We start from the raw sequence: 25,937 nt of genomic DNA on the forward strand, positions 1-25,937 counted from the left end.
TAACTGTTTGGTAAAGGCTGGGCAAAACTTCTCTTAAACATCAGTTTGTTGAATTCTTTTTTCATCGAATGTTAGCTTAAAGTTGAAATGCAAAAGATTTGATAAAGCACTTTGATATTGGACGCTTTAAAGCACTTTCCTCATACCATCTAGCTATGGATTATTGAAAATTGTTCCATTTTTAGTTGTTTTTTGTGGTTATCTTTCTTGGACAGAAGCAAGTCATATGCTATTAATTTGGGAGAAGATGAATGTATACTAAAATATGCAAAGATTTGGCCCTGTCTTTTTTCTACTTTTTTTGTTTTTCGAGACAGGATTTCTCTGTGGCTTTGGAGGCTGTCCTTAAACTAGCTCTACTAGCTCTGGAGACCAGGCTGGCCTGGAACTCACAGAGATCCACCTGCCTCTGCCTCCCGAGTGCTGGGATTAAAGGCCTGTGCCACCAATGCCCTGCTTTTTTCTACTTTTTATTAATGAATGTTTTTGTTTAGTCTTACATTGGATACATAGGGACAGATCTGAGTTTTGAAGAACTAAAGCTGTGACCAGGATTACCTAGTGTCAACAGAAGTCTCTTGATGTCACCAGTCAGGAGCCATCAGCTTCTTTGTTTTCTAACTGCAACCCTCTTGAGACTCTTCAATTACAGTGTATTCCCTGGGACAGTGATTTTGGTTGTGGAGGGAAGAGGTTTTGCTCACTCACTATTGTGTCTACAGTTAACACAGGAAGGTGGCAAGGTGCCCCCAACCACTGATTTTCAGTGGAAAGAGAGTTATTGTATCTGTCCTTACCTTGTATCAGTTCCTGTCATGTGATGCAATCCATTACCAAGATAATTCAGTGTAAACTAGTTTAAGATTAGCGTCTCCTAAAAAGATCTATCTCTGCTACCCAAAGGCAGAAGTTTTAATGAGCGTGGTAAACACATCCAGAGGTGTTGTCTTTATTTTTATGGGTCTTCAGACTGCCTGGAGTTAAAGTCAAATCCAGACATTCTGTTGCATTATGAAGACCAGGTATATACACCCTGAGGTCAAGGGACCACTGTTGCCTTTTAGGAGATAGTCAGAATGACTGCTGGCCAACCGTCCACCACTTCTGTGCTGTAATTGCCATATTCCAGAATCTGCCTGGCATTTGTGGAGCTCAAATTTATTAGTATCCCTAGAGGGGTTGAGAGACTGGGATGACACATTCCTGCCAGCCTCACAAAAAATGAGGCTTGAACCAAAACCATGACTGTAATCTTTTCCAGTAAATGCTGAGCTTCTTGAATGTGCTTGGATCTACCAACCAAGGCATTGTCTTTCTCCCGTACTTGACCATGTGAAAGCCCTATTACAGGGAGACCCTTGCTTTGAGAATTTGGAGCCCTCAAGGGAGTTGGAGGTTGATAACTTCAGTGTCCTTTAGTTTCAGCCTCAGTGCCCAGTGCATCCGTTTTGATTGCGGTAGGGAAAGGAGTTTGATGTACAAACTCCCGTATATGTGGTAAGACTTAGCTACAAGGGGCCAAAGTGTCTCTTTCTAGAATTCACTTTTATAAAGATGGGCTATTTTGTTGGTTTGTTGGTGTCATGTTCTCATTTGCTTCCTCGTCCTGGCATGTAATATTTCAGTCTACAGCTCAGGCATTCCTTTCCCTATGTCAGTATTAGACTTTGTCCTTTAGTTTGGTTCCAGACCCCCCATGCTATCTGCCTCATATTCTATTTGAGGTTGCTTTTGTGTCTTTATTGAAACAACTGCCAGCAGACTTAAAAAGTAACTTTTAAGTTTGATGGTGATGGGCACTTAACTACTACAAATGGAGTATTTTCCTGGTATTTTTATTTCAATATTAAATAGTTCAAATACACAATCATCTGAAGCTTAACTGTTTTGGTAGAGAAGGCCTGCCGGATGTGGTGACTCAAAGCTTCAGTTACAGCACTCAAGAGGATTTTGTGAGCTCAAGGCCAGCCTGGGTTTACATAGAGAGTTCGAAGATAACCAAGGCTACTTAGTGAGACCTTACCTCTAAGTAGATCATTTTCTTGGGGATAGCTGCAGGGGGAAAAAAATGCCCTGCAGTTTCCTATTGTGTTTTCCTTTCTGCAAGGGAAATAAACTGTGTGTCTGCAAACAGCAGATAGAAGCGAAATGTCAACACAAAAGTCGGCATGCTTATAACAAATAGGTATTTAGTGATTACAGTTTTCTGAAATTTTGTGAGTTGTTTAGGAAGACAACAAGAGACTAAACTGTCTGGTTTATCATCATCTTAGCATCTCAGAACATGTCAGTGAAGGCTGGTTTCATAGAGTTACATTACCTGATTCATTAAAGTGATAAGCAACTAAGTTGGCTTCATCTTCTAATATAAGTCAAGTGGTACTGATTTAATGCTTGTTTATAACTTGAGAAAAGGTGTGAATACACTTGTACACTTACTGCTAGGCTTTCTGTTTTTACTGAAGGGAATTTTTTTGTTATTTTTTGTTTGTTTTATTTTTTTGGAGAGAGCCTGTAGAGTTCTCATATCAACTTCACCTGCTGCTCATATGGTCATTGTTCTCTATATATATCCGTCCGTCCGTCCATCCGTCCGTCCGTCCGTCCGATTTCTCTGTGGCAGAGAGGAACATGGCTTGGGCAGAAACACTGACACTTATTAATCTAAGGCTTACATGTAATGTTTATGCACACTGGTTCCATGTGCATGATATAAAAACCTATGAAACTTGGACACTTGAAAAATTAGGTCAGTTAAAATACCAGGATTTTTGTCTTCAGGCCATGAGGAAAACTTTTTGAGGGACATTTTAAAATAGGGGGACATCAGTGTATCAGGATCTAGATTTGGAAGAAGGAATGTGGTTGAAATGTGCTGTGGTGCGTGCCAGTTGTCTTCTATTGTTTTGATCGTATTGTAATCGAAGCCAGGACAAAGGCCTATGTGAGCCTGGTTTGAGGTATGCATTTCTCTTTCGGGGAGCTTTTGGTTCCTTGAGCAGTCCTCAGAATGTTGAAAGAGTAAAAATAACGTTGTTGTCCTAAAACATTTTGTGACCCAGTTTTGGTTTGAAGATACACTGTGACAGCTAAATGAACCCAAATGTATACTGAATATAAATTGCTCTCTGAAGACCGTGAATGTCATGAGCCGGACATTTCCTTGAATTTAGGGGTAGGTTTAAATTAAATACTAGCAAATTGCTTCCCTCTTTGGAATAGGGGGAAAAAGGAAGACGAAGAAAAATCACCCTTCTGAAAATAAAACGTTTCTTCAACTTGTCAGGACAGTTATTGAGGAAAAGAAGCAGAAAGGGAAATGGGGTAATTTATTCAAAAATTGACTCCTTAGAAAATGGAATGTGTTGAATAAAAGGACAATTGTCTTATTCCATGTGACCTGAAAATAATGAGACAAATGAATAACGCTGTAGCAGAGCTTTCATGATCATGACCAAATAGATCCTGTCCCATGCATGGGACGCAGTCCAGTTACTTATTCTAGCTCCATTGTAATTAAGCAAAAACATTTTCATTCTTTAGAATTGTCTTCAGGGCTGTTTCATGAGCCAAACCAAAAAAAAAAAATCAACATCTTTCCTTTATTATCACACCTCTTTTTTGGGCCCAGAAGACTATTACTCAGCCTCCCCAGCACCACCCCCTCTTAATTTATCAGACTTGGCTCGGGCTGTTTCCAGACACACAGGGCACACTCTTATAAGACAGTCACATTCATTCATTCATTCATTCATTCATTCATTCATTCATTCAAAGTCATGGCTGAGTGCCTCCAGTGGGCCAGGTGTGGTATAGTACAGAAGGCGGGCGGGGTGCTGGAGTAAACACAAGTGTAGATCACGAGGCATGTTCATCTCTTGGCGGCTGAAAGAGATGTCACCAGACAGAAGAAAACATCCCGCCACTTGTATAGCTGGCAGCACAAAAACCAGGCATGGGTAGAATCCAGTTGAAAGATGAGGATGGAGTGGTAGGTGTTGGTAGCAAGATTATGAGGGCCCCCCCCCCCCGGACTATAAAAGGGAGGATGTAGCGGTTAAGCTTTGAGTCATAATTGACACACAATTCACCCATTGAAAATACCCACGGTATTTTGTAGCGTGTATGTTCATGAAGTTCTTGTGCACACATTCTCACAACCTTAATTTAGAAACTGCTCATTCCCCTTCAAGGAATCCATCCTCTGTTGACTGGGTGGCTGGACAGCTAAGGCACTGGACGTTTCATGAAGGTGGACATTTTCAGTGGTAAATCCAGCTCATATTCTTTCTTCTCTTACTTGTGCTTCCGTGTGTATGCTAGGATCCTTTTTCTTCTAAGTTGACGCTATGCTGTGGGACGGGTCCTGCCTCATTCGTTTGCATGTGATACCCAGTTACCCTGTATGTTTGGGGAGTATACTTTTTCCAGGCAGTGGCCTTATACCTTTGCTAAAGTTCAAATCTAGCATAAACATGTAGATAATTATGCTAATTATTCTACATAATTCTGCCCCATGGGACTCTTTATCCCCTTTGTTAATACTATACTGTCTTAAGTAGTGTTATCTTGTAGTAAGTTTTCAGATTGTGAAGTTTGTCCTCCAGATCTCTCTCTCTCTGTCTCTCTCTGCCTCTCTCTGCCTGTGTGTGTGTGTGTGTGTGTGTGTGTGTGTGTGTGTGTGTGAGCGCGCGCGCACGCGCGCTCTCATGCATGTGTGTGCATGTGTGTTTGGAGCCCTTTACCACTGTCCTAAGGGTTTGAAGACCAGCTTTTTAGTTTCTTCTAAAAAGTCCAATTCAGCTAATTGCATTTCAAGTTCAGAGCTTGAGAAGTCCTTGCTGTCCCAATCCAAGGATAGGAGGGTTTCAGTTTCACCTTTTTTTCTTTCATATTTTAATACTGTTTTGTAGTTTTTAGTGTGCAATGGATTTTGCTTACTTTATAGTATATATTGTATCTTTGATGCTATTAAAATGGAACTGTTTTAATTCTCTTTATTTGTGAGTGTTTGCCTGTGTGTGTGTGTGTGTGTGAGAGAGAGAGAGAGAGAGAGAGAGAGAGAGAGAGAGAGAGAGAGAGAATGAGATAGTGTGTATGAGATATATATATAGAGAGAGTGTGTGTGTGTGTATGAGAGAGAGAGAATGAGATAGTGTGTATGAGATATATATATAGAGAGAGAGTGTGTGTATGAGAGAGAGAGAGAATGAGATAGTGTGTATGAGATATATATATATAGAGAGAGTGTGTATGAGAGAGAAAGAGAATGAGATAGTGCTATGAGATATATATATATATGTATATATATATATATATATATATATATATATATATATATATAGAGAGAGAGAGAGAGAGAGAGTATGAGAGATAGAGCAAGAGATGGATAGCATTTTCTTGAGTGGTGGTGTTTCCCAACTTTGCTGGTATTCCTACTGTGCTTGTTTTCGGGCCTCCACAGTTGTTTTATCTGAATCTGATCACTTTCCGTAAGGACCTGAGTTGGGCTTCCCAGCACCTATGTAAAAATGGAGTGTGGTGGCTGTATCTCTAATTCTAATGCTGGGAACAGGCCAGAGACGGGAAGATCTTGGAACTTGCGGGCCAGCCATCCTTGTCCTGTGATGAGCTACAGGCACATTGAAAGTCCCTCCCTCGAAAAAAAGGTGACCTTTGTCATCCACATACATATGCACACATACACATGTAATACATATGCACACACACACATGTAATACATATGCACACAAACACACACATGTACTCAACATATACATACTACATGTACATATATTTAAAAAAGCATTTACCCTTAGAGTTTTTCGGTTCCACTTAGTAGACATCTCTGTTAAGACAGAGTTTAGTAAATTAGATAAGGAATATAATATAGCTCAACTTGAAGATGAAGATAGATTGGTAGGAGCTTTTGAAACTTTTTTTCAACTTTTTAAATTTGAATTAGAAACAGGATTGTTTTACATGACAATCCCAGTTCCCTTCTCCCTCCCCTCCTCCCCTTCCACCCCCCCAACTAAAACCCTACCAATCACATATCCCTTCTGCTCCCCCTGGATGGTGAGGCCTTCCATAGGGTATCATCAGAGTCTATCATATCCTTTGGGATAGGGCCTAGGCCCACCCCCTGTGTCTTGGTTCAGGGAGTATCCCTCTGTGTAGATTGGGTTCCCAAAGTCCACACCTATGCTAGGGATAAATACAGGGCTTCTACAGGAGGTCCCGTAGATTTCCAAGATTTCCTCACAGAAACCCATGGTCCTGGGGTCTGGATCAGTCCCATGCTGGTATTCCAGCTATCAGTCTGGGGAGCAAGAGTTCCTGGATGTTCAGGTCAGCTGTTTCTTCTTTACTAGGTTTTTTGGTATTGTGGATTGTAGGCTGGTAATCCTTACTCTATGTCTAAAATCCACATATGAGTGAGTACATACCATGTTTGTCTTTTTGCAATTGGGTTACCTCGCTCAGAATGGTTTCTTTTAGATCCATCCTTTTTCCTGCAAATTTCAAGATTCCATTGTTTTTTTCCGTTGAGTAGTACTCCATTGTGTAATTGTACCACATTTTCTCTATCCATTCTTCTGTTGAGGGGCATCTAGGCTGCTTCCAGTTTCTGGCTATTACAAATCATGCTGCTATGAACATGGTTGAACAGATGTCCTTGTTGTATGAATGTGCTTCTTTTGGGTATATGCCTAAGAGTGGAATTGCTGGATCTTGTGGTAGACTGATTCCCATTTTCTTGAGTCTCCATACTGATTTCCAAAGTGGCTGTACAAGTTGGCACTCCCACCAGCAGTGGAGAAGTGTTCCCCTTTCTCCACATCCTCTCCAACATGAACTGTCATTGGCGTTTTTGATTTTGTCCATTCTGACAGGAGTAAGATGGTATCGCAGACTTGTTTTGATTTGCATTTCCCTGATGGCTAAGGATGTTGAACACTTTCTTATGTGTCTTTCAGCATTTTTAAATTCCTCTATTGAGAATTGGCTATTTAGTTCTGTACCCCACTTTTTAATTGGATTCTTTGGTGTTTTGGAGACTAGCTTCTTGAGTTCTTTGTATATTTTGGAGATCATCCCTCTGTCAGATGTGGAGTTGGTGAATATCTTTTCCCAGTCTGTGGGCTGTCGTTTTGTCTTGCTGACTGTCTCCTTTGCCTTACAGAAGCTTCTCAGTTTCAGGAGGTCCCATTTATCAATTGTTAACCTCAGTGTCTGTGTTACTGGTGTAATGTTCAGGAAGCAGTCTCCTGTACCGATTAATTCAAGGGTATTTCCCACTTTGTCTTCTAATAGGTTCAGTGTAGCTGGATTTATGTTGAGATCTTTGATCCATTTTGACTTAAGTTTTGTGCGAGGCAATAGGCTTGGGTCTAACTGCAGTCTTCTACATGTCTGCACCCAGTTATGCCAGCACCATTTGTTGAAGATGTTCTCTTTGTTCCATCGTATAAATTTGGATTGTCAAAAATATACTTTAATTTCTTTCTTTAGAGACTCAAAATGCTTATGGTACAGGTCTTTCACATTTTTGGTTAGTGTTACCCCAAGGTATTTTATGTTGTTTGTGGCAATTGTAAAGGGTGATGTTTCTCTGATTTCTTTCTCCACCAATGTGTCATTGGTATATAGTAGGGCTACGGATTTTTTTGAGTTAATCTTCTATCCTGCCACTTTGCTGAAGGTGTTTATCAGCTGTAGGAGTTCCCTGGTAGAATTTTTCGGGTCACTAATGTAGACTATCATATAGTCTGCAAATAGTGAGAGTTTGACTTCTTCCTTTCTGATTTATATTCCCTTGATCTCCTTTTGTTGTCTTATTGCTCTAGCTATGACTTCAAGGACAATATTGAAGAGATATGGAGAGAGTGGGCAGCCTTGTCTTGTCCCTGATTTTAGAGGAATTGGATTGACTTTTGACACTTTTTACATTACAAAATACTGCATGATATGTGCTTTTAGTTTCACAAAGAGCAGTAGAAAGTATTTAAACAAGGATGGTGTCTTGTTGGCCCGGCGCACTGCTGAGGGGCATAGGTGCTGACTGCCCTGTTCTGTAGGCAGCTGCTAGTTCTTATTCTCTGTTTCCCAATCATCTAGCCCCCAGTGTGCAGCTAGAGTGGCCTTTGCACCTATACCATTGCATACCCACTGTAAAACCCTTGAGTCCTTCCCAGTGCCCATAAGATAGTTTCTAGACTTCTTAGCCTAGTTGACCACACTCTGTAATTTTTATTCTGTGTACTTTTCCATCTCTTCTCTCATCCTTTCCAAGAAAAATCAGCAGTTTACACCAGACTATCCATGGTTCCCCAAACAGGAGTTTTCTTGCATACCTGAATACCTTTGGACATGCTGTTCCTTCTCCTGGGAGTGTCCCAAGCTTCCTTTATTTATATGGCAAATTCCAGGCCAAGCTTTGAGATTCAGCTCCACAGCCCCTAGGCAAAGTTGAAGGTCTCATCTTCAGAGCTTTTGGTACCTTTTGAGCTTTTCTTTCCCCTTTGCCCTTAGCATTAATGGGATAAGTATCCCTGAAGGCGTGGGGGAGTACGTGAGAACACACATTACCTATCCTGCCTTTAATTCAGTGCTGTTATTGCTGAACCCAGCGTCTGTATCCCAGTCTCAGGGTTCCCCACTATTGGTCTGAGGCCTGGTACCAATTTTCCGTCATCTGGGATGCAGCTAGAAAAACAAAAACCCTGCTCTGTGGTAGTTTTTGTTGGAACCTAGAACGGTTTCATATTTGGGGTGCTGAAGTGTGATTTCTTTGTAAAAGGTGATGATAGTAAATGGGACGGGCGTGTGTTTATGTGTCTAGTTGATAGCTTTCTATCAGGGTGCTGAAGTTTTTGGAAAGTTTACAGTTCTCTGAAACCCAAGGTCTGGGAACACTGCTGTATCTCTTGGGGTGGCACCAAGTCCCCAAAGTTAAAAGCCTGTGACTCATCCTTGGCTTCTCCTTTTTTCCCATCCCTCCACCCCACCATATCCAGACACTTAGGAAGTCCTGCCAAGTCAGCCTCCTAAACATTTCTGGAATCTCTGCTCTCCCTTCTGTCCTTGGCTGCCAGTTCCTCAGGACAGGCCGTCTTTATTTTCCCTGTGCTACTGTGGCGACAGTCCCCTTAGGTCTTCTTGGTTGTCTCCTGCTCATGCTGGAAGAGTGAGGTGTTTGGAGATGAAAACACAGATAGCTGTTTTCTAGAAGATGAATTTGTTGTGATGTACAAGATTTCTCTAGTGGGTCTGGCTGTCTTGTTGGTCACCTTTCCCTTGATTTCTAGTGCCCTTTCTCCACCACTTGTTTACAAAATTCCCAGTAATCTTAGATAGTCGTGTGGTCCTTTCTTCTGTGAATCCTTTCTACTGCATTTCCAGGTTGGATGCACCTTTTGTTTATCTTACAATGCCATTATGTGCAGCACTTAAAATACACATACATCTCAGTATTTACAGAATAGTTGATTTCATCTTTTTAATGGCTACCTTCTCTGCTGGACTCTGGACGATTTATGATCATTTATTTTGTCTTACATGTTTCTACTAGCACTTGATACGATTCATAGGAAATCAGTACTTAATAATCATTTATTGGTTAATGTGTGTAAGGTTATGCTCAGCTATCTAGTGCAGGAGGATAACTGGCTGCAGGATGAGTGCAGAGGTCTCCACAAGGCACTAGAACAGCATTAGTGTATCATTCTTAAATGGTCAAGAAAATCTTCAGTGCACATTTCCAAGAAACCTCTTGACAACAGTAACTTTTAAAAATGCGTGAGGTGGGTTTCAGGTAGAGTGTTGCTTAGCAGGAAGCCCTGAATTCAAGCATTAGCATCCCCCCAACCCTGTCTGTCTTTCTCTCAGAGTGTGGGAGCTTATAAGAGGAAGAATCCAGTATCCAAAATATCTAGTTGAATATCCAGCTGCCTAATAGGTCTGCATAATAAAGATGTTCTGTGTTCTTAGAGAAGTCTAATTTGAAGTTACATATAAAAATTTCTCATTCTCTTAATTTTGGATTGCTGCTAATGTCTTGAATATTTATTTGCCTTGTCTGAAACAAGATCAAACTCAAAAATAAATTTGAGTCACAGAAATATAGCATGTCATGCTTTACTATTAACAAGTTTTTATACCCAGCAAAACCATCCCATTTCAAGTCCCTGCACTTAAGCTGTTGAGAGAGATACTAGTTCAGTGTTTCCAACCATATTATTTTCCAAGCTTTTCGTACAGTTTTCCAGTTGCCTTAAATAGTTACAAAATTTTCCTCAGTTGTTAAAAGGATAATGCCTGGAAGTTGTAAAATTAGAATAGAGCTAATTTTAAAATAGGATTTTTAAGTATCATTTTTTAAAAAGGAGTGTTTTTAAAACTGTGTGTTAGTCATTTTGATGGCTGGTTTCTTGCTTTTGGCAGAATGTTTCTTTATCTTTTCCATTCTGCTCTGTTTGCCTCTTTTCTCATCAACAAAATTACTCTGTAGAACAAGGTAACCTCAAAAGCTCCCTCTCTTTAGAAAACCCATGGTTTGTCCTTGCTGGATTTTTCCTTGGTTTGCATAGTGAATATTAGAGTGATTTAAAGTCTCTATCAGCTACCATTGTTTTGTTTTGTTTTGATGGTAATTTGATGTGTGCATACGTGTATGTCCATGTTCAAATAAAGATATATGTACATATGTGTGTGCAAATTTGGGGGCCTCAGTCACTATCTACTTTTTTTTGTTTGTTTTACTTTTTGTCTTTTGAGACAGTGTTTCTCATTTATCTGAATCTCACCAAGTAATCCAAGCCCTAGGGTTGTGCCTCTCTCTGTCTCGTCATTGGTGGGTTTACAAGCAAGCGTTACCACACTCAGCCTTTAAAAAACATTCTTAAAGTGACTTTTATTTATTTTGTGGGTGGGGATAGATAGGAGATGTGCACAGTCAACAACACCTGTGTGACAACTCGTGGGAAATAAGTTCTGATCTTGTGGATCCCAAGGATTGAAATCAGGTAGGTGCTCAAGTCATCAAGTTGGCAAAGAAAGAGACCTTCCCCATTTGTGCCACCTCACCTGACCAGCCTGCTGTTAGCTTTTTGTTCCTGGGTTCTGGTTACTTGAAAGTCGAGCATTACTGACCAATCACTCCCAATCTCAAGCTCTGATAGACTTTGTGCTTGTTCCTTTTTGGTAATTGCTCTGTATCGGGTGGAGTATTGAAAATTGTATGTCGCCGTTGATAAAGTAATGACACATGTTACCTTTTTTTTTTTTTCTTCTTGAACAAAATTAAGACTTGGTATTGTTTAAATTATTCATTGTGTAAGTTATATTTTCAGGATTAATGATCAGTGTTTTTTTTTTAGTAAACTCAGAAAAGCAGGTTGCAAACAAAGATTCAAGAAATAGAAGGCTCCCCGTTAATTCTTGCAGAGAACTTGAATTTAGTTCCCAGCACCCAATTGAGTGGCTCACAACCATCTGTAACTCCAGTTCCAAAGGATCCGGCACCAGGCCACACATGGTACACATACATACATACATAAAGGCAAAACAGTCATACACATAAAAATAAATGTTTTAAAAAGTTGTTTTAATTAGTAAGCTCCCATTGTAGAAAGTATATATAAGGAAATATCAGGAAACAAACATTTCATAATTCTTATCATCCGAAGATAAAACCCTGTGCTGTTTTGTTTACATGTATGGGATCAGCTTGCAGAACATCATGCCTAGTAAATGTAGACCTGTATTATAAGAATCACATAGTGTGTGTGCCTGTGCGTCTGTGCATGTCTGTGCATGTGTGCACGCGTGCCAAATGAATACATACAGAAAGGTCCTTAACAAATTGTGTTCCCAAAGTAATGTTGAGGGGGGCATTTTCAAAATAACTCGCAGAGAATATGTGGTTGTATTATTTTAAAAAGTACACCACTTATGTGAGCCCCTCTTGAGCAACGTTGAATATTTTGTCACTGGTTGTTTTTGTTAGTGTTACTTGATTTTTTTTTAATTTCTTTTTAAGTTACTACATAATGATCATTTGCGATTCCTTAAAAGGAAAGGACTTGAAGGTTAGCTCATTGGATGAGAACCTGATCATAAGTACCGGAGTGAATCATGGCTGAGACCAAGTGACTCATCTTATAAGGATTCGATACTGGCAGAGTTTGGCATATGGTGTAGGTAAACTTGTTTCTCCCCCTAAAACTGTGCAGACAGTCTTCATCACATGGGGCTTCCTAGTTTTGGCTGCCTCATCGTTTTTCCTCAAGAGAGGTCCAAGCTGGGAAACAGGGTTTTTACAGGTCAGAAATGGAGAGAGAACTAAATGTTGAAAGTTGTCCAGAATGTTCCGCACTGTATGTGACTCAAGCCAAAGCTGTTCACTTCACTTTTAAAAATACCTCTTAACTCTTCTATTCTTGGAGTCAGAATATCTTTTTCGAGCCCTTTTTGGAGAACGGCAGTGTGTCATTTTTCTAACCAGTCAAAGGACGAGCACAAGAGGGCAAGAGATCATCAATCTTTAGCTTTTCAGTTTTTTTCTGTGGATTTTCTGAGCATTACTTTTCCTAGCCACCCGACCCCGTGTGTGTGTGTGTGTGTGTGTGTGTGTGTGTGTGTGTGTGTGTGTGTGTGTGTGTGTGTGTGTGTGTGTGTGTGTGTGTGCGCGCCCCCATGCATGCATGTGTGAGTGCATGGGTGTGTGTGTGTCTGTGTGTGTCTGTGTGTGTGTCTGTGTGTCTGCACATATGTGTGTGCATGTGTGTATATGTGTGTGCAGCACGTGTGTTTGCACATCTGGGAGTGTCATTCACAATGAGATCTCTGCATTGCTGACCCTTGCTTTTCATGGAACAGAGCAGAAGTTTCATCACCACTGCTTTCTGTCTCTGTTGTTTAAGCAAAGTACAGAATCTTTTTCTGCTGGTTTTCTACTCCTGTTTGTTTTGACTTGTATTTAAATGTCTTCATTAAGATGCACTATGAACACCGTGAAATTCACCTGTGTAAGTATGCAGTTTAGTGACTGTTCTACTGCATTTACCGAGTTTGTGCAACTATCACCATGCTCTAAATTTAGAATGTTTTCATCATCCTAGAAAGGAACCAAGTGTACATAAGCATTGTTCCCCTTTCGCCACCAACCCCCACGCTCCCGATCCTAGGCAACTGATGGCTCAGTCTATTTTTGGCTCTATAGATCAGCCTGTTTCTCTACACTTCATATAAATGGAATCGTGTAGCCTTCGTGACCAAATTCTTACTTAGTATAACCTTTTCAAGGTTTATGCAGTATATAGTATGTTTTCTTTTTATTACCAACTAAGAGTCCATGTATGGGTGTGCCCCGTTTCTTTTCTCCATCTGCTAGTGGATACTTGGTTTGGTTTTGCCTTTTGGCTTTTAAGAATGGTGGCACAAGTCTAAAACAAGGACCATCTCATAGAGTTTCTGTATGAAATTTAAAGTGTCAAAGTGATGTAAGAGTAGCCAGCAAGTCTGTTGGAGACAAATACAAATTTCCTAATAAATGAGGTATGGTGGGCTCAGCATCAGTTACAGAGTCCCGCCTTCTCATTGTGCCTTGCTCTCCACATCTCTTAAGTACCTTCTCCTGGCCTTCCTCTCCTGGACTATCATTTTGAAACTTTCATCCCTTTGCTAGCCATTTCCTGAGTACCCACTGTGTGCCAGATCCCACACTGGACACAGTGGACCCGAGAGACCATCAGGTGCTTCCAGTCCCAGGCTGCTCTGCTCTTCACTTGTGTTCTCCTGGATTGGGGTTCCCTTCTCCCCAGGTGCCACCGCTCTGGGGTTCTCCAAGGTGTTCACCAGCCTTAGTCCTTTATTGTGTCGCAGATGCTTAGTGTGACTGCAATTGCAGTTAGCAATTGTTTGAGGAGGCTTGTATAAGCTGCAAAGGTTGCCATGCCTGAGAGAGACTTGAGGAGGAAGTAAGACGCTGGTGAGAAGTTGAGGCTGAGGTTGGTGAATTATTCTTCACTCAAATCTAAACCCAAGTCCTCTGTAGTTGTCATGAGCGGCAACTTTCTTCATAGAGTCAGCTTTATGTCCCTTTAGAATTTCCGGAACAATTCAGCATTAGTTCTAGACTCAGTGAAACTTACCAACTCCTAATTGCTTAGATGATGCGTGCTTTCTCGATTCTCTGTCTCTGTCTATCTCTCCCATCTGTGGAGGTAATGACCTATAGGGTGACTGCGAACTTTTTACTCCTGCTACTGTTGTCTTCCCTGCAAAACACAAAATGGTGTTTTTATGAATTTTCTTGTTTCCATTCTGAAGAAATATTTTCCTTTTTTTCCACAAAATACCATGCAGTTAACAGTGAGATTGCCACTTCATGTCTTTTCTGCTTCTGGTTCAGGCTGGATTTGAAGAGTTACGTTTGATAAACGGAGAATGATGCTAGTGCCCATTGTAGGACAATGGAGCAACCTCAATTCTGTCATTGTAACCCATTTGAAGAATTTGAATCTGAGCAGAGCAAGATGTAGGCATCCCAGGATCCCATCTGCCCACCGAGCTATCCTCTCTACCTTATTTGTGAGCTGGCGGTCACACCAGTTGTTACTGGTCATGTTCAGGAATGTGTCCATACACAGAGGTTTTACTGTTTGCTTTATTTTCAGTATTTACTGATGTAGTGCAAGGCACATCTTGTAAAATTGCCCACTTTAAGGGATTCCCAGTTCACCATGAAACATCTTTTTGGTTAAAAAAAAAAAAAAAAAACATACTCACCGAATCTTAGAGGCCATGTGCTCGTAAGAAGCAGCTGCAGTAGATTGCTTCAACTCTGAAGACCTTGGAAGGAGATGAACTGTGAGCTGGCGGGCACGCTACTGCTCTAGGACTACAGATGAAGGGCACAGAGGTGTTGACTTCTCACTCCTGTTAGATTTGCATGAAGGCCTTCCCTGGTTTTGTTAGTTTGATGTGCTGATGTGGTCTGCTTCCCACCAACAGCTAACGGGAAAGGTGCAGTTGAATTGTCTGTTTCAGGAGCACATACCACTGAGTGTTGGGCCTAACTTTTAATTAATTGAATGATGTATCTTTCTATTATTTGTAACTCCTTCTGTCTTCCTCATTTCCTTTTCTCTTCTAGGTTCCTTATTCCTGTTAGTGATGAGCTGCACTGTCTTTCTCCTCACCCTTTGTCTCCTTCCGTGCCGTAAAAATGTCTGTGGTCAGATCAGGAAGCTCAAAAGGGAGTTAGATGGCTGAAACTATCCCAGGTTATCCTGGAACTCACTCTGTAGTGATGGAGGGCCTGACCTTCACCTTCTGAGTGTGAGATGAGTGTTAGGTGCCAACATGTCCTGTGGATAGCATGCTGAGGATCACACACAAGGCTTCTAATATGAGAAGCAAGCTCTGTATCACCAGGCCCCACAGGGGAAATCTTTAAGAAAGTCACACAGCCACTTAGCAGAGAAGAACTCACCAGGCTTGCTGTTGTCCATTGCTCTTGCCCTGTAGCCATGCTAACGGAGGAGAAAATCAATGACAGTGAACAGTCTCCATAAAGTCAGAGTCTAGTCCATGGAGAACCGTGCTTTCTAAAACTCTTTCCACTCCTGGACCCCTTCTGCCCAAGAAATTTTCTACAGCCCCAAGTATATTGGACTATAAAATACATACATAAATGAAACATGTACTGATAATAAACTGAATAATTATACTTTGAAACAGTTTTCTAATACATAAGTACATATGTATATATGGTTTATCATTTATGGAAATGAAACTGAGTATGTATTTTAATGAAATGGATGGGCTTGTTAATTTCACAAAAAGAATTAAATCTTGGCTGAACATGTGACGTAAAAGAATGTATTCAGTGTTTTGCAGAGGTGGTCTGATTTTCTAATTGTCAGTGCTGGAAAACTGTTTTAAATCAATGAATACATACTACAAAATGACAAAACATTTTTAGAGAAGCTACTTCAAAAGTATTTTGAGATTCTGCCCTAATCCCCAGCCAGAATTAACGACTTCTTACAAAGCCCATCAGTAACTCAAAGCAGCAATTTTTAAAAATGAATTGTTATAATATGACCCAGCCTAGAGACAACATACTTTGATTGTTGAAATTAACATGGTGAAGAACGGCAATAGGAGGACACTCTTTGTTTCCCTTAATTAAGCCACTATCTTTCTCTAACAGCAGACAGCTTTGTGTGTGCAGTGACTACTGACTACTACAGTGTAAACCAGTGTGACCTGAGGAGCTCCAAGCCAAACCCTTTGGTGTTGGAGAACCCAACAGCATGCACTGTGAGAATGCTACATGCTGTGTGCAGTGTGAAGGGCACAGGCCATGTGCAGTGTGAAGGTATTTTCTCTGTAGTGTGAGGGGTGTGTACTGTGTGCTGTGTGAAGGACATAGACCATGTGCAGTGTGAAGGTATTTTCTCTGTAGTGTGAGGGGTGTGCTGTGTGAAGGACATAGACCATGTGCAGTGTGAAGGTATTTTCTCTGTAGTGTGAGGGGCGTGTGCTGTGTGCTGTGTGAAGGACATAGACCATGTGCAGTGTGAAGGTATTTTCTCTGTGGTGTGAGGGGTGTGTGCTGTGTGAAGAGTGCAGGTTCTGTGTAGCAGGAAGGGCACTTCCAGGAAGACAAGTTTTCTGTGGCCAGAAACTCCTTAAACATGTTTTAAGTTTTCATTTAATTTTTGATTGTTGTGTGTTCAGAAACCTTTTCTGTTGCCAGCTATTTTGCCACCCCAATATTCAGCTACCCAACCCCAAGTGGAGTTGTGACAGTGTTGAAAGAGCTGTGACTTAGAGAGCATTAATGCTACATATGTGTATGAGCTTAACTCTCTTTGTTTACTGTATAGGATGCATTTTAAGTCAGATGTTGACTGAAGTTAGTAATTTCAAAATATTTATAGATGCCTGTTGAGTATTTTCTTTAAGAATTACCATGATTAATTGTGCACTATTTCAGGTGAATCCCTGTGTATGAGCCCCATACATGATTTGCCAGGGGTTAGAGTTTTATTTTGTTTTCTGTAAGTAATAAAATCCCAACTCAAATTCAGAAATGGGATTTCACTAGCTCAGGCAACTTTTCTCAATGCAGAAGGTAAATGAGACAGAATAGACCTCAGGCACGTAAAAAGGGTCCCCTGAACCCTCTGGCCAGTGTTCTTGTCTGCATTCTGACTAAAGTGGGGAGGGCAGCCACCAGTGGTGCAGGCTTACGCCTTGCCCGTATGGTAATGCTTTTATAAAGAGAGTTTTTCTCTCGGGTCTTCCTGGGACCCAGTCTCGGGCTTCTGTCTGCCCTGGTCAGTTGCCACCGTACAGCGTTTTTCACATGCTTTCCCTGCCCCATATCTGTCAGAAACTTTAGACTAAGTATGGCACCCGCATGTGCTGAGCCCTGTGCACATGCAGTCCTGGAGTGGCTGCAAGGTCGTGATCAGCATGCTCTTGGCTGTTGCTGGCCATACTCAGGAGTTTGTCATTTCTGTCGCTAGTGAACCACTGCATACCCAGTCTGTATTTCTGGAGCAAAAAGAGCCACGTGGCCACTGGACAGGAGTGTTGGGCTAGTGAGATGGTGATCGTTGATTGGATGAGCAAGCTTTACCTACCATTGCAGTTCATGGAGTTTCAAGATTAGATACAGGGTGGTGGTTGGAGGGGGGGGGAGGAATCGTCTCCGTTTCAAGTTCTGGCTCTAGTTCAAATAAGAATTTGTTATGTCCCTTAGGCGGCTGTGCCAGACAGTGCTCAGCTCTAGAACTATTTGGTATCCAAACAATTCAGAGTGTGCGAGGTCAGGGAAACCTGACAGGAAGAAAGTCCTCTTAGAACTTCCTGCTTTGGGTCATGGTATAATCACAGCAAATAATACAGATTTCCCTTTTATTATAACCACAATAGAAAGGCCGAGGTTGTGTTGACAAGGCTCGTTGTTTGGGAGACGTTTGTAAACTGTAAACTTTGGAAATCCCAAAACTACTGGATGCAGTCCCATCTGTTAGCTGAAGGCCGATGGCCTGGGCAATAGGTCCTGAGCCGCAAGTTAAATTGAGAATGCGAACGGGAAGCAGAGATTACAATGGGTAGGATGCGACCCAATTCAGGGAATGTTCGGAAGGGTGATTACATCATAGGACAACAGGAAAGCCAAGTGTTGTGCTGGACTCTGTTGTCTGCCCTGCAGCTGGAGGTCAGGACCCTAAAGACAGCAAGAAAAGTAGCTCCCTTGGTGGAATAGCTAAGGATTGGCTGCTTCACTTTGAAATGATAACAGCCTATATTTTGGATTGCGTTCACTCTGCCAAACTAGAGTGAATAGCTTCAATAAATACCCAGAGCCACTTCTCATGTCTACTCTTTTAAAAAAAGTGTTTATTATTTATGTGTATGTGCGTGTACCTTCATGAGTTTATGCACCACGTGTGTGCAGGAGCCCTTATAAACCAGAAGAGGGTGTCAGAGCTTCTGGAACTGGAATTGTAGGCAATTGTGAGCTGCCCTGTGGGTGCTGGGAACTGAGCCTGGATCTCCTGCCCCAGCAGTAAGTACACTGAGCCATTGGCCTCACCCTTTGAATGGAGTTTACGCCGATTCCAGGATGACCTCCCTCCGAAGGTCATCGAAAGTTATGGCACTCCATTTCTAGAGAATCTGAAGCCCTCTACCTCCAAAGGCATCAAGTACACACATGCTACACATGTACATGCACGCAAAATACTTAAATACATGAACTAAAAATAATAGCCTTCTATATGCATTGTCACTTGTCTGTTTAAATGTATTCCACTCTTGAGTAGTAACTAAAGAATTTAAATAAAAAATTATTCCACTTTAACATTTTTCCTCATATTTATCATTTAAGACAATTAGTAGTGGCTATGTTAAGCTTGCCTCTGTCTTCTTTTGCATCCTTAGTGTGCAGCCAAAGTACCTTCGTTGACATTAGCAGATATTAATATTTTGAAAAACAAGGCATTATTTAATGAAGAGCAGCTTGGGTGGTGAGATGCTATTCATGAGTTGTGTTATACAAGAGTCTTGGAAACGGTTTCAGGGTGATTAAGCAATATTGCATACGGCCAGGGTTATTAGGTAATTTCTAAGACAACGGTTTAGGGAACAGGTGACCTTTTTGGCTCAACTGTGTTATGTCCCCATCATGATTTTTCTTTGAAAATTAATAACAGCAAACCCAGACATAGACACACGCGGTGGGGGAGAGATATCTAGGGAGGATACCCCTTTAATAAGAACTGGAGCTGTTCATTAGCAAGTGATGAACAACGCACTTTTCATTAAGGAATATCCTAGTTCTACTGGGAACTGTTCTAAAAGTGACACTTGAGAAGCCCAAGTGGAATGAATATGTAATGGCCTAGCTAGAGCGTTTGTATTTGATTTCATCACATCCCACTTTGAGTTCATTGGAGCTCTATTGCAAAGACAGAGGCATCAGCTTGCTGATTTTGCAACTCTTTCTTTCCTTCGTGAAGAAGTAGTTGAAAGAGGTGGTTTATAGTGGTAGACTGGCTCAAACCAGCTTCTGGACAGATGGTCAAACTATGGAGTTCAGAGAGCCGTTTTGATAGAGTCTCCAAAGCCTTTCAGAGTGCGGATTTTATACAGCTTATTATAGATTAAGATGATTACAGTGTTCTAGAGACGTTAACATCAAACTTGAAGTCCATGTACCCCAGAAATACAGTAGTTTGGCCCAGTAAAACAATTAGGCCTTGAAAATTTACTAGAAGTAGCGTCCAGCTGAACCAAGGCAGTGAGCCCATGGTTTAGCAAGGGGCCTGTGTGTACACACAATTTCTTTGACAGGTTTTTTAGTTTTTAAATGAAAACTGAAAAATGACATTTTATATGTTTCCTCATATTTATGTTACACTCATCTCAAGAAGTTCCCATACAGTATATTTATGGGTGGCTTGTTTAATTCTTCAGACAGCTTGGTGAGACAGTGCTCAGTCAAAGGCTCTCTGTCCTTGGCTTGAAGGTTCTCTGGATCGCGGAAGGTTCTCTCTGTACTGTTTGTTCACCTGTGCTTTTTATTAGTTTTCCGGTGTATCCCCCTTTCCGTTCACAGTGTTTGCATGATAATCAAGTTATTTAACAGAACCATCTTATATTCTTAGTTGGCTTTTTTATGATTTCTATAAACATTTGAAATTGATACTTTGAACAGCTTTGGAGTATATATAGCTCTTTATTTGTTTTAGTTCCTATTCTGTACAGTGGTTTCCCAGTAGATGAAAACATTGTATGGTATCCCATGAATACATGCAGTTATTTTCTGTCAGTTGGGTTAAAATAAGAATAAAGCCTTAATTTTTTATGGTGTGATTCTACAATAGAGTTGGAATGCTAAAACTAATTAAGAATTTATGCCATTCTATGGACAATCATTTTGCAGAATCCTGTGTTTGAAATGTTACTCCATAGTCCATCATAGTTGTTTTCACAGCCATGGTTGTTCTGGGAAACTTTTTTGCTAAGTCCACGGTCTTCCGAAAACTCTTAACTAGTCTCCAATTTTCTCAGCCTGTGAGCTAAGAATTGTTAGAATTATTTTGCCCGGTTGCAAGTTTTTAAAGCTATTTCCATCAACAAGTTCTACATACAGACTTAATTAGGTCAGACACTCTGGACACATATTTTTGATCTCCAGTTATGTTGCTTTGTGACTAATACTTGGACAGTCTGTGTTTCACGGCTCCTCGGCTGAACTTTGAGATAGATACAGAAAGAGCAGATCCCATTAGATAGGATCACAAGGCATGCCCTCAACTAGAGGCATTCACAGAAGATGCATGGCTTACTACTTGGCTTATTTACAGCTGCTCATTCTGTTTGTTTTTCCCCCTCCTAGGTTGTTTGATGTGTGCACAGTGTCACGGACAGACAGAGAGACCAAGCTTACACTAGTGTTTGAGCATGTTGATCAAGACTTGACCACTTACTTGGATAAAGTTCCGGAGCCTGGAGTCCCCACAGAAACCATTAAGGTACCGAGAATCACTCTTCTGTCTGGTCAGACTAGCCACTGTCACAGCTTACTCAACACTAGTCTTCTTTCTTGCGAAAATTGCCAGAACTGGTATTTTTGAAACTTAATAACAGTTGAGAATGTCAACTAAGTAAAATGTTCAAAGATTGGAAAAAATCACCTAGTCCATCTAATAAGTGGAATCTTCAGAATTGGATTGCAGTCCAGTTTAATTTCAGGGTGAATTTAAAAAAAAAATAGCTTTAATGCACATTAAAAAAATTAAAAGCACATATTTGTATATTATCTGGCCCCAATCTTACAGAGTTTGGTGTAACAGATACAGCTCAGTATCCTGGTGGTTCTTATTCTTTAAGAGATATAATTTTAAATGTCACTCAAAGACACATTCTAATTATATGCTGATTCTGAGGTGTATTCTTTTGGCCCTTTCTGTTTGTTTTTTTTCCAATTCATAGATTTGTTTGTTTTTTAGTCTAAATGGCAAGTAGTAATCTTGGGACTCAGAGGTGGTTAAGACATGCTTTCTGCCATTCATGGTCAGCAAGCTAGGGAGTGTATTGACTACAAACAAATTCTTTCTTCCTTTAGTCTTTAGGGGAAAGCTACCCAAAGCATTTTAATGGTGTAGGCTGTCTGCTTAACTTCGTTTTTCCAGTTCATCTGTTATATCTGTGCCCATCACCACAGAGTAAGAAATGTCTTTTGAATGATGGCTAGATGATGTCCCCAGAAACTGATACATTTAGACTGTAACAATAAATGATTACCGTTTGGGTTTAGGCCAATAAGAGCTTGGTTTTCTCTCATTAAAGAATGTGATGCATAGTGGTGGTTCCAATTCCTTGTGCCTAGTTTGAAGGCCATGAAAGCCCTCTAAATGGAAGATTTCTGATCACCTGATCTGCGCCATCTTCTCTGACATTATATTCCAGTCCCATGACCCCATTGCTTTCCTTTATGCATTTAATGCAAAAACTCCACTTGGTGCCTGCAGAGCAGGGTCTGGTCCCTTCTGCTCGCACTGTTTTCTGACCACATTGAACAGATCACAGTTTTTGATGTGGTGTGACTTCCCACCTCAGTGGCCCTCCTTTTCATGCAGTTGCCTTTAGTCCTCTCTAGGTCTATCTAGATGTGTTTCATCCACTCTCTTAGTTGGATATCGTCTGGTTTGCCTTAGAGTAATTGCTGCACCATCCACTTCTGTGATGCATTTTCTGCCTTTGTGGTTATTTATGTATGTATCTTATTACCTGTTTGCCCACATGTTCTGGCTGCCATACTTGATTAGTACACTTCGGAACACAATCAATAAGACACATTGCCAAGCTCCCTTCAGACATAATTACTTCAACCAGCATATTAAGCACAAATGATCACTGGCTTTTTCTGATGCAAGTCTTCTATCAGTTACTCCATGATACCTTTTAAAATATCAAAGTAACCATGTATTGTCCACATTACCTGCTCCGTAGAGTTTTTTGAGGTTCACGTTTTCTCCTAAGATATCAGAGAATGATGAGTGGAGGATTTGTATAATTAAATCATTTGATACGGTTACCAGAAGGCTGAGATTCTCCTAGAGGCTGAACAGTCTACAGCCATCAGAATTAGTGCCTCCCTAGATGAGCTGATATAAGCAAGGTTGGGTGCTGGGCCTATAGGTTAGAATAAATGGCATATGGTTAAGAATGTGATTAATGTTTTCAAAATGGCATATAACTACGATCAAATGAAATTAATTTCTATGCAAAGACAAGGGTCTTTGGTTAACTTTAAATAGTAACTAAAACTTTCTTGTTTTCATCTTTGATTTTTAAAAATAGGTCTGAATTGATCCACTTTTCATTTTTATTTATCAATATGTTTCTAATGCTGAGTGTTACAATACTTTAATAAGGCTGTTATGATGTGAATATAAAATATACCTTACAGGCTCATGTGTTTGAACATTCCTTCCTAGCTGGTTGGAACACTTAGAGGATGGGCTAGCTAGAGAAAGTGCGACTTTGGACTGCCAGCCTTCTGGATTGTAGCTGAGCTGCACTTCCTGCTCAGACTGCTTACTTCCTAGTCAGGGAGATGTGAACAAGCTGCTGGCACTCTCACCTGAAGCCACTTGTCTCCATACCTCCTGCTTTCCTTACAATGACTCCCCATTGTACCGGAGCATACCCTCTCAGTTGTGAGACAAAATAAATCATTCGTCCCCTATATTTGTCCTTTAAGGTGTTATATCACAGTGTGGAGAAAAGTGATGGATATAAAATTCTTTTTAAAATTATGAATAATTATTAAGGAGCTTATACAATCATCAAATGGATAGTTAGGTTAAAGGTATAGCTGCTACAAATATCCTCACTAGGCCGTTGTAGCTTCATTTTGGTGATCAATTTATTTTTAGGAATTGGTGTGTGGGTTAACTGCATTGCTGGATGATGGTTTCAAGCTTGGACCTGGAGAACAGAAATATTTTGTCGTACAGAAGATGCATTTATGCCAAGTTTTTCATTGAGCTAGTGAATGTTACTGTGTTGAACAGTTTATTGGAAACACAAAAAATGGCATCTTTCTATGGACCGTTCTGTGGAATAAGACTTTCATAGAAAATACTAAGACTGTTTATTCATTCAGTGTTTATGGAATTCAGGAAGTTTCTGTGGTGAGCACTTTGCAGACACAAAATGAGCCTACTCTCCGGGCTCAGACCTTTCCAAGACAAAAGATGAAATGCACAATTGAAAAGAGAGAGAGATGAGCCTCACAAAAGCATATGGCAAACATTCTCAAGTACAAGCAGATGAACCTCAGTCACAGGCTCTTTGCACGTGGTACTGAAATGTTCTCTAGAGTAGTCACAGCAGCTAGAAGGTTAGAATTACCATACGGAAATTCTCTTATGTGCACTGAGAGGTGCCGTGTTGCCAAAATAATTGTAATCTGGAACATATTTTAACATGAAATAGATATATTTAAAAAATCAAGATAGCAGCCTTGTAAGAAGATTCAGGCCAAGGACTGTGTCCTTTACCATCTGTCTTCTGAGGTGTTCTCATGGCACTCTTAGTTTGCCACCTAATAACCAAAATATCCCAGTGCTTATTGGGGTACTCATTGTAATTGGAAGGCAGGGCTTGGATAAAACTAGAATATTTCATCATGTCTGGAGAGGGATAAAACCTTTGTTTATCATTTAATCAACATCTTTGTTAGAAAACAGCAGATGGAGGGCTTATAAATCTCTCTCAGAGAACAGGTTTTCAGATATTTGAATAACATTTGTTTTGAGAAAATTAAAATTCATGAAGCTTTATGAAGTTGTTGAGGTTGATATTTGGGTCAGTTTGTGGAGGATGTCCTTCCGTTACTGCATGGTCCTCCCGTCAGCCTTGACTAAAGGAAGTCCCAGGCTATGCCTGAAAATCCATAGTAATAATAATAATGAAAACAGTAAGAGATTGTTCTTTCCATTTTCAAAGTAAACATTTCTAGGTATAATGTTCTAAGACTTAAAAAGTGATGTATAAACCTCACCTTTAAGGTGCTGTTGTGATTTTCTTTAGGTCCATCTGTTCCTGGCTGATGATAACATTTGCATAGGAAGCTTGTTGACCACTCTACTGTGAAACCAACAAGCAGCCTGATTTGACCTTGTTGACATGGCTGGCTCTCCTCTTTCTAATTCAGACTGTCATCTTAGAATCTGTTTAGTGTAGAGTTTAGTTCCACCTTTACTTTCCATCTTCACGTATCCATCTGCCACTAAATGACAAGGGTCAAAAGAAGTGTCAGAGAGTTCATTCACCATATTCTTTACTCATTTGGAGCAAAGGAAGCCATATGGCAGAGTACTGAGGAGAGAGAGGGACCCCCGTGACACATTCTTTCCAGGAGCAGACCCTTGGGGGGCCTGTCCTCTCACACTGAACCACTTCTTGGGCACTGGCACTTGCCTGCAAATCAGCTTTCCTAGTACCTGGCCCAGTGTCTTCAGCTAACTTATAAACTCTTTTGAGAACATACCTAATGTTACCCCTTGGCCATTCTGCCAGTGCTACATTCTTAATGAGATGGGCGGCATCGCTTCTTGAGAATAAAGTACAGAAGAAACACACAGATCAGTAGCCTCTCTAAAACAGGACAGAGTTCTGTGAGCTCCAGACCATATGGCCTCACAGAGTCATGGGATAAAAATCATGTCCGTGAATCTCCTATGATAAATCAATTCTATGGAACTGGAGAGAGAGAGGAAAAAAAAAAACTCAAAGTTTATGTCTGTGTGGGTAATTTTCTCACTGAATTAGATTTCTTTTTATCTTCAGTTGAGTGTTTCTTGGAGATTCTGCTGGTTTTTCTGTTTTCAATAAGAGATAAAATGTACTATTAGGTTTATTTTACAAAACCCAGACTTCAGAGGCTAGCATGCACTCTTGATTGCACCTGCTTTCTGCTCTGGGAAATAGTCTGTTTTCGTGACTAATATCTGCTTGCAGCAAACAGTGGCTCTGATGTCAGGACGAGTGCCCGAGGCTGCTTCATCCTTCTCTGTTTGACATAATGCAAAGTGACTGGTCCCCGTGCTGCAGATGAAAGTCTCCCAGGTCTTCCTCTCCTGCTCTTAAAGGAGCCCAACTCTGGCCCCTCACAGATCCTGGTGGTCTCCACTTTGCCCGATTTACAGCAGGTGATTTGTCCTATCTTTGCAGGACACAGAACAAATTAACATGAAAATATCGCTTCTCAGAAAACAAGGCTGGCTTGACTGCCCTGTCACTGCTGGTCATTAGCCATCTGCCACCAACACTCATACTCTGTTTACCACATTTGAAATTCAGAGCAGATGTTGCATAATAAGGTGATCCAAAAA

General features: G+C 40.7%; 1 protein-coding gene across 1 annotated transcript in view; it reads left to right on the forward strand.

The window, feature by feature from the left end:
* The window catches only part of Cdk6 (cyclin dependent kinase 6), a 199,244-nt gene that overhangs the window by 38,232 nt on the left and 135,075 nt on the right, over window positions 1-25,937 (forward strand). Inside the window, exon 3 of the mRNA XM_027389836.2 lies at window positions 20,930-21,065. Within this exon, the coding sequence (XP_027245637.1) occupies window positions 20,930-21,065 (136 nt within the window). The remainder of the gene's footprint in view (window positions 1-20,929; window positions 21,066-25,937) is intronic.

This window comes from Cricetulus griseus (genome assembly GCF_003668045.3).
Source record: "Cricetulus griseus strain 17A/GY chromosome 1 unlocalized genomic scaffold, alternate assembly CriGri-PICRH-1.0 chr1_0, whole genome shotgun sequence".
Classification (NCBI taxonomy): Eukaryota; Metazoa; Chordata; class Mammalia; order Rodentia; family Cricetidae; genus Cricetulus; species Cricetulus griseus.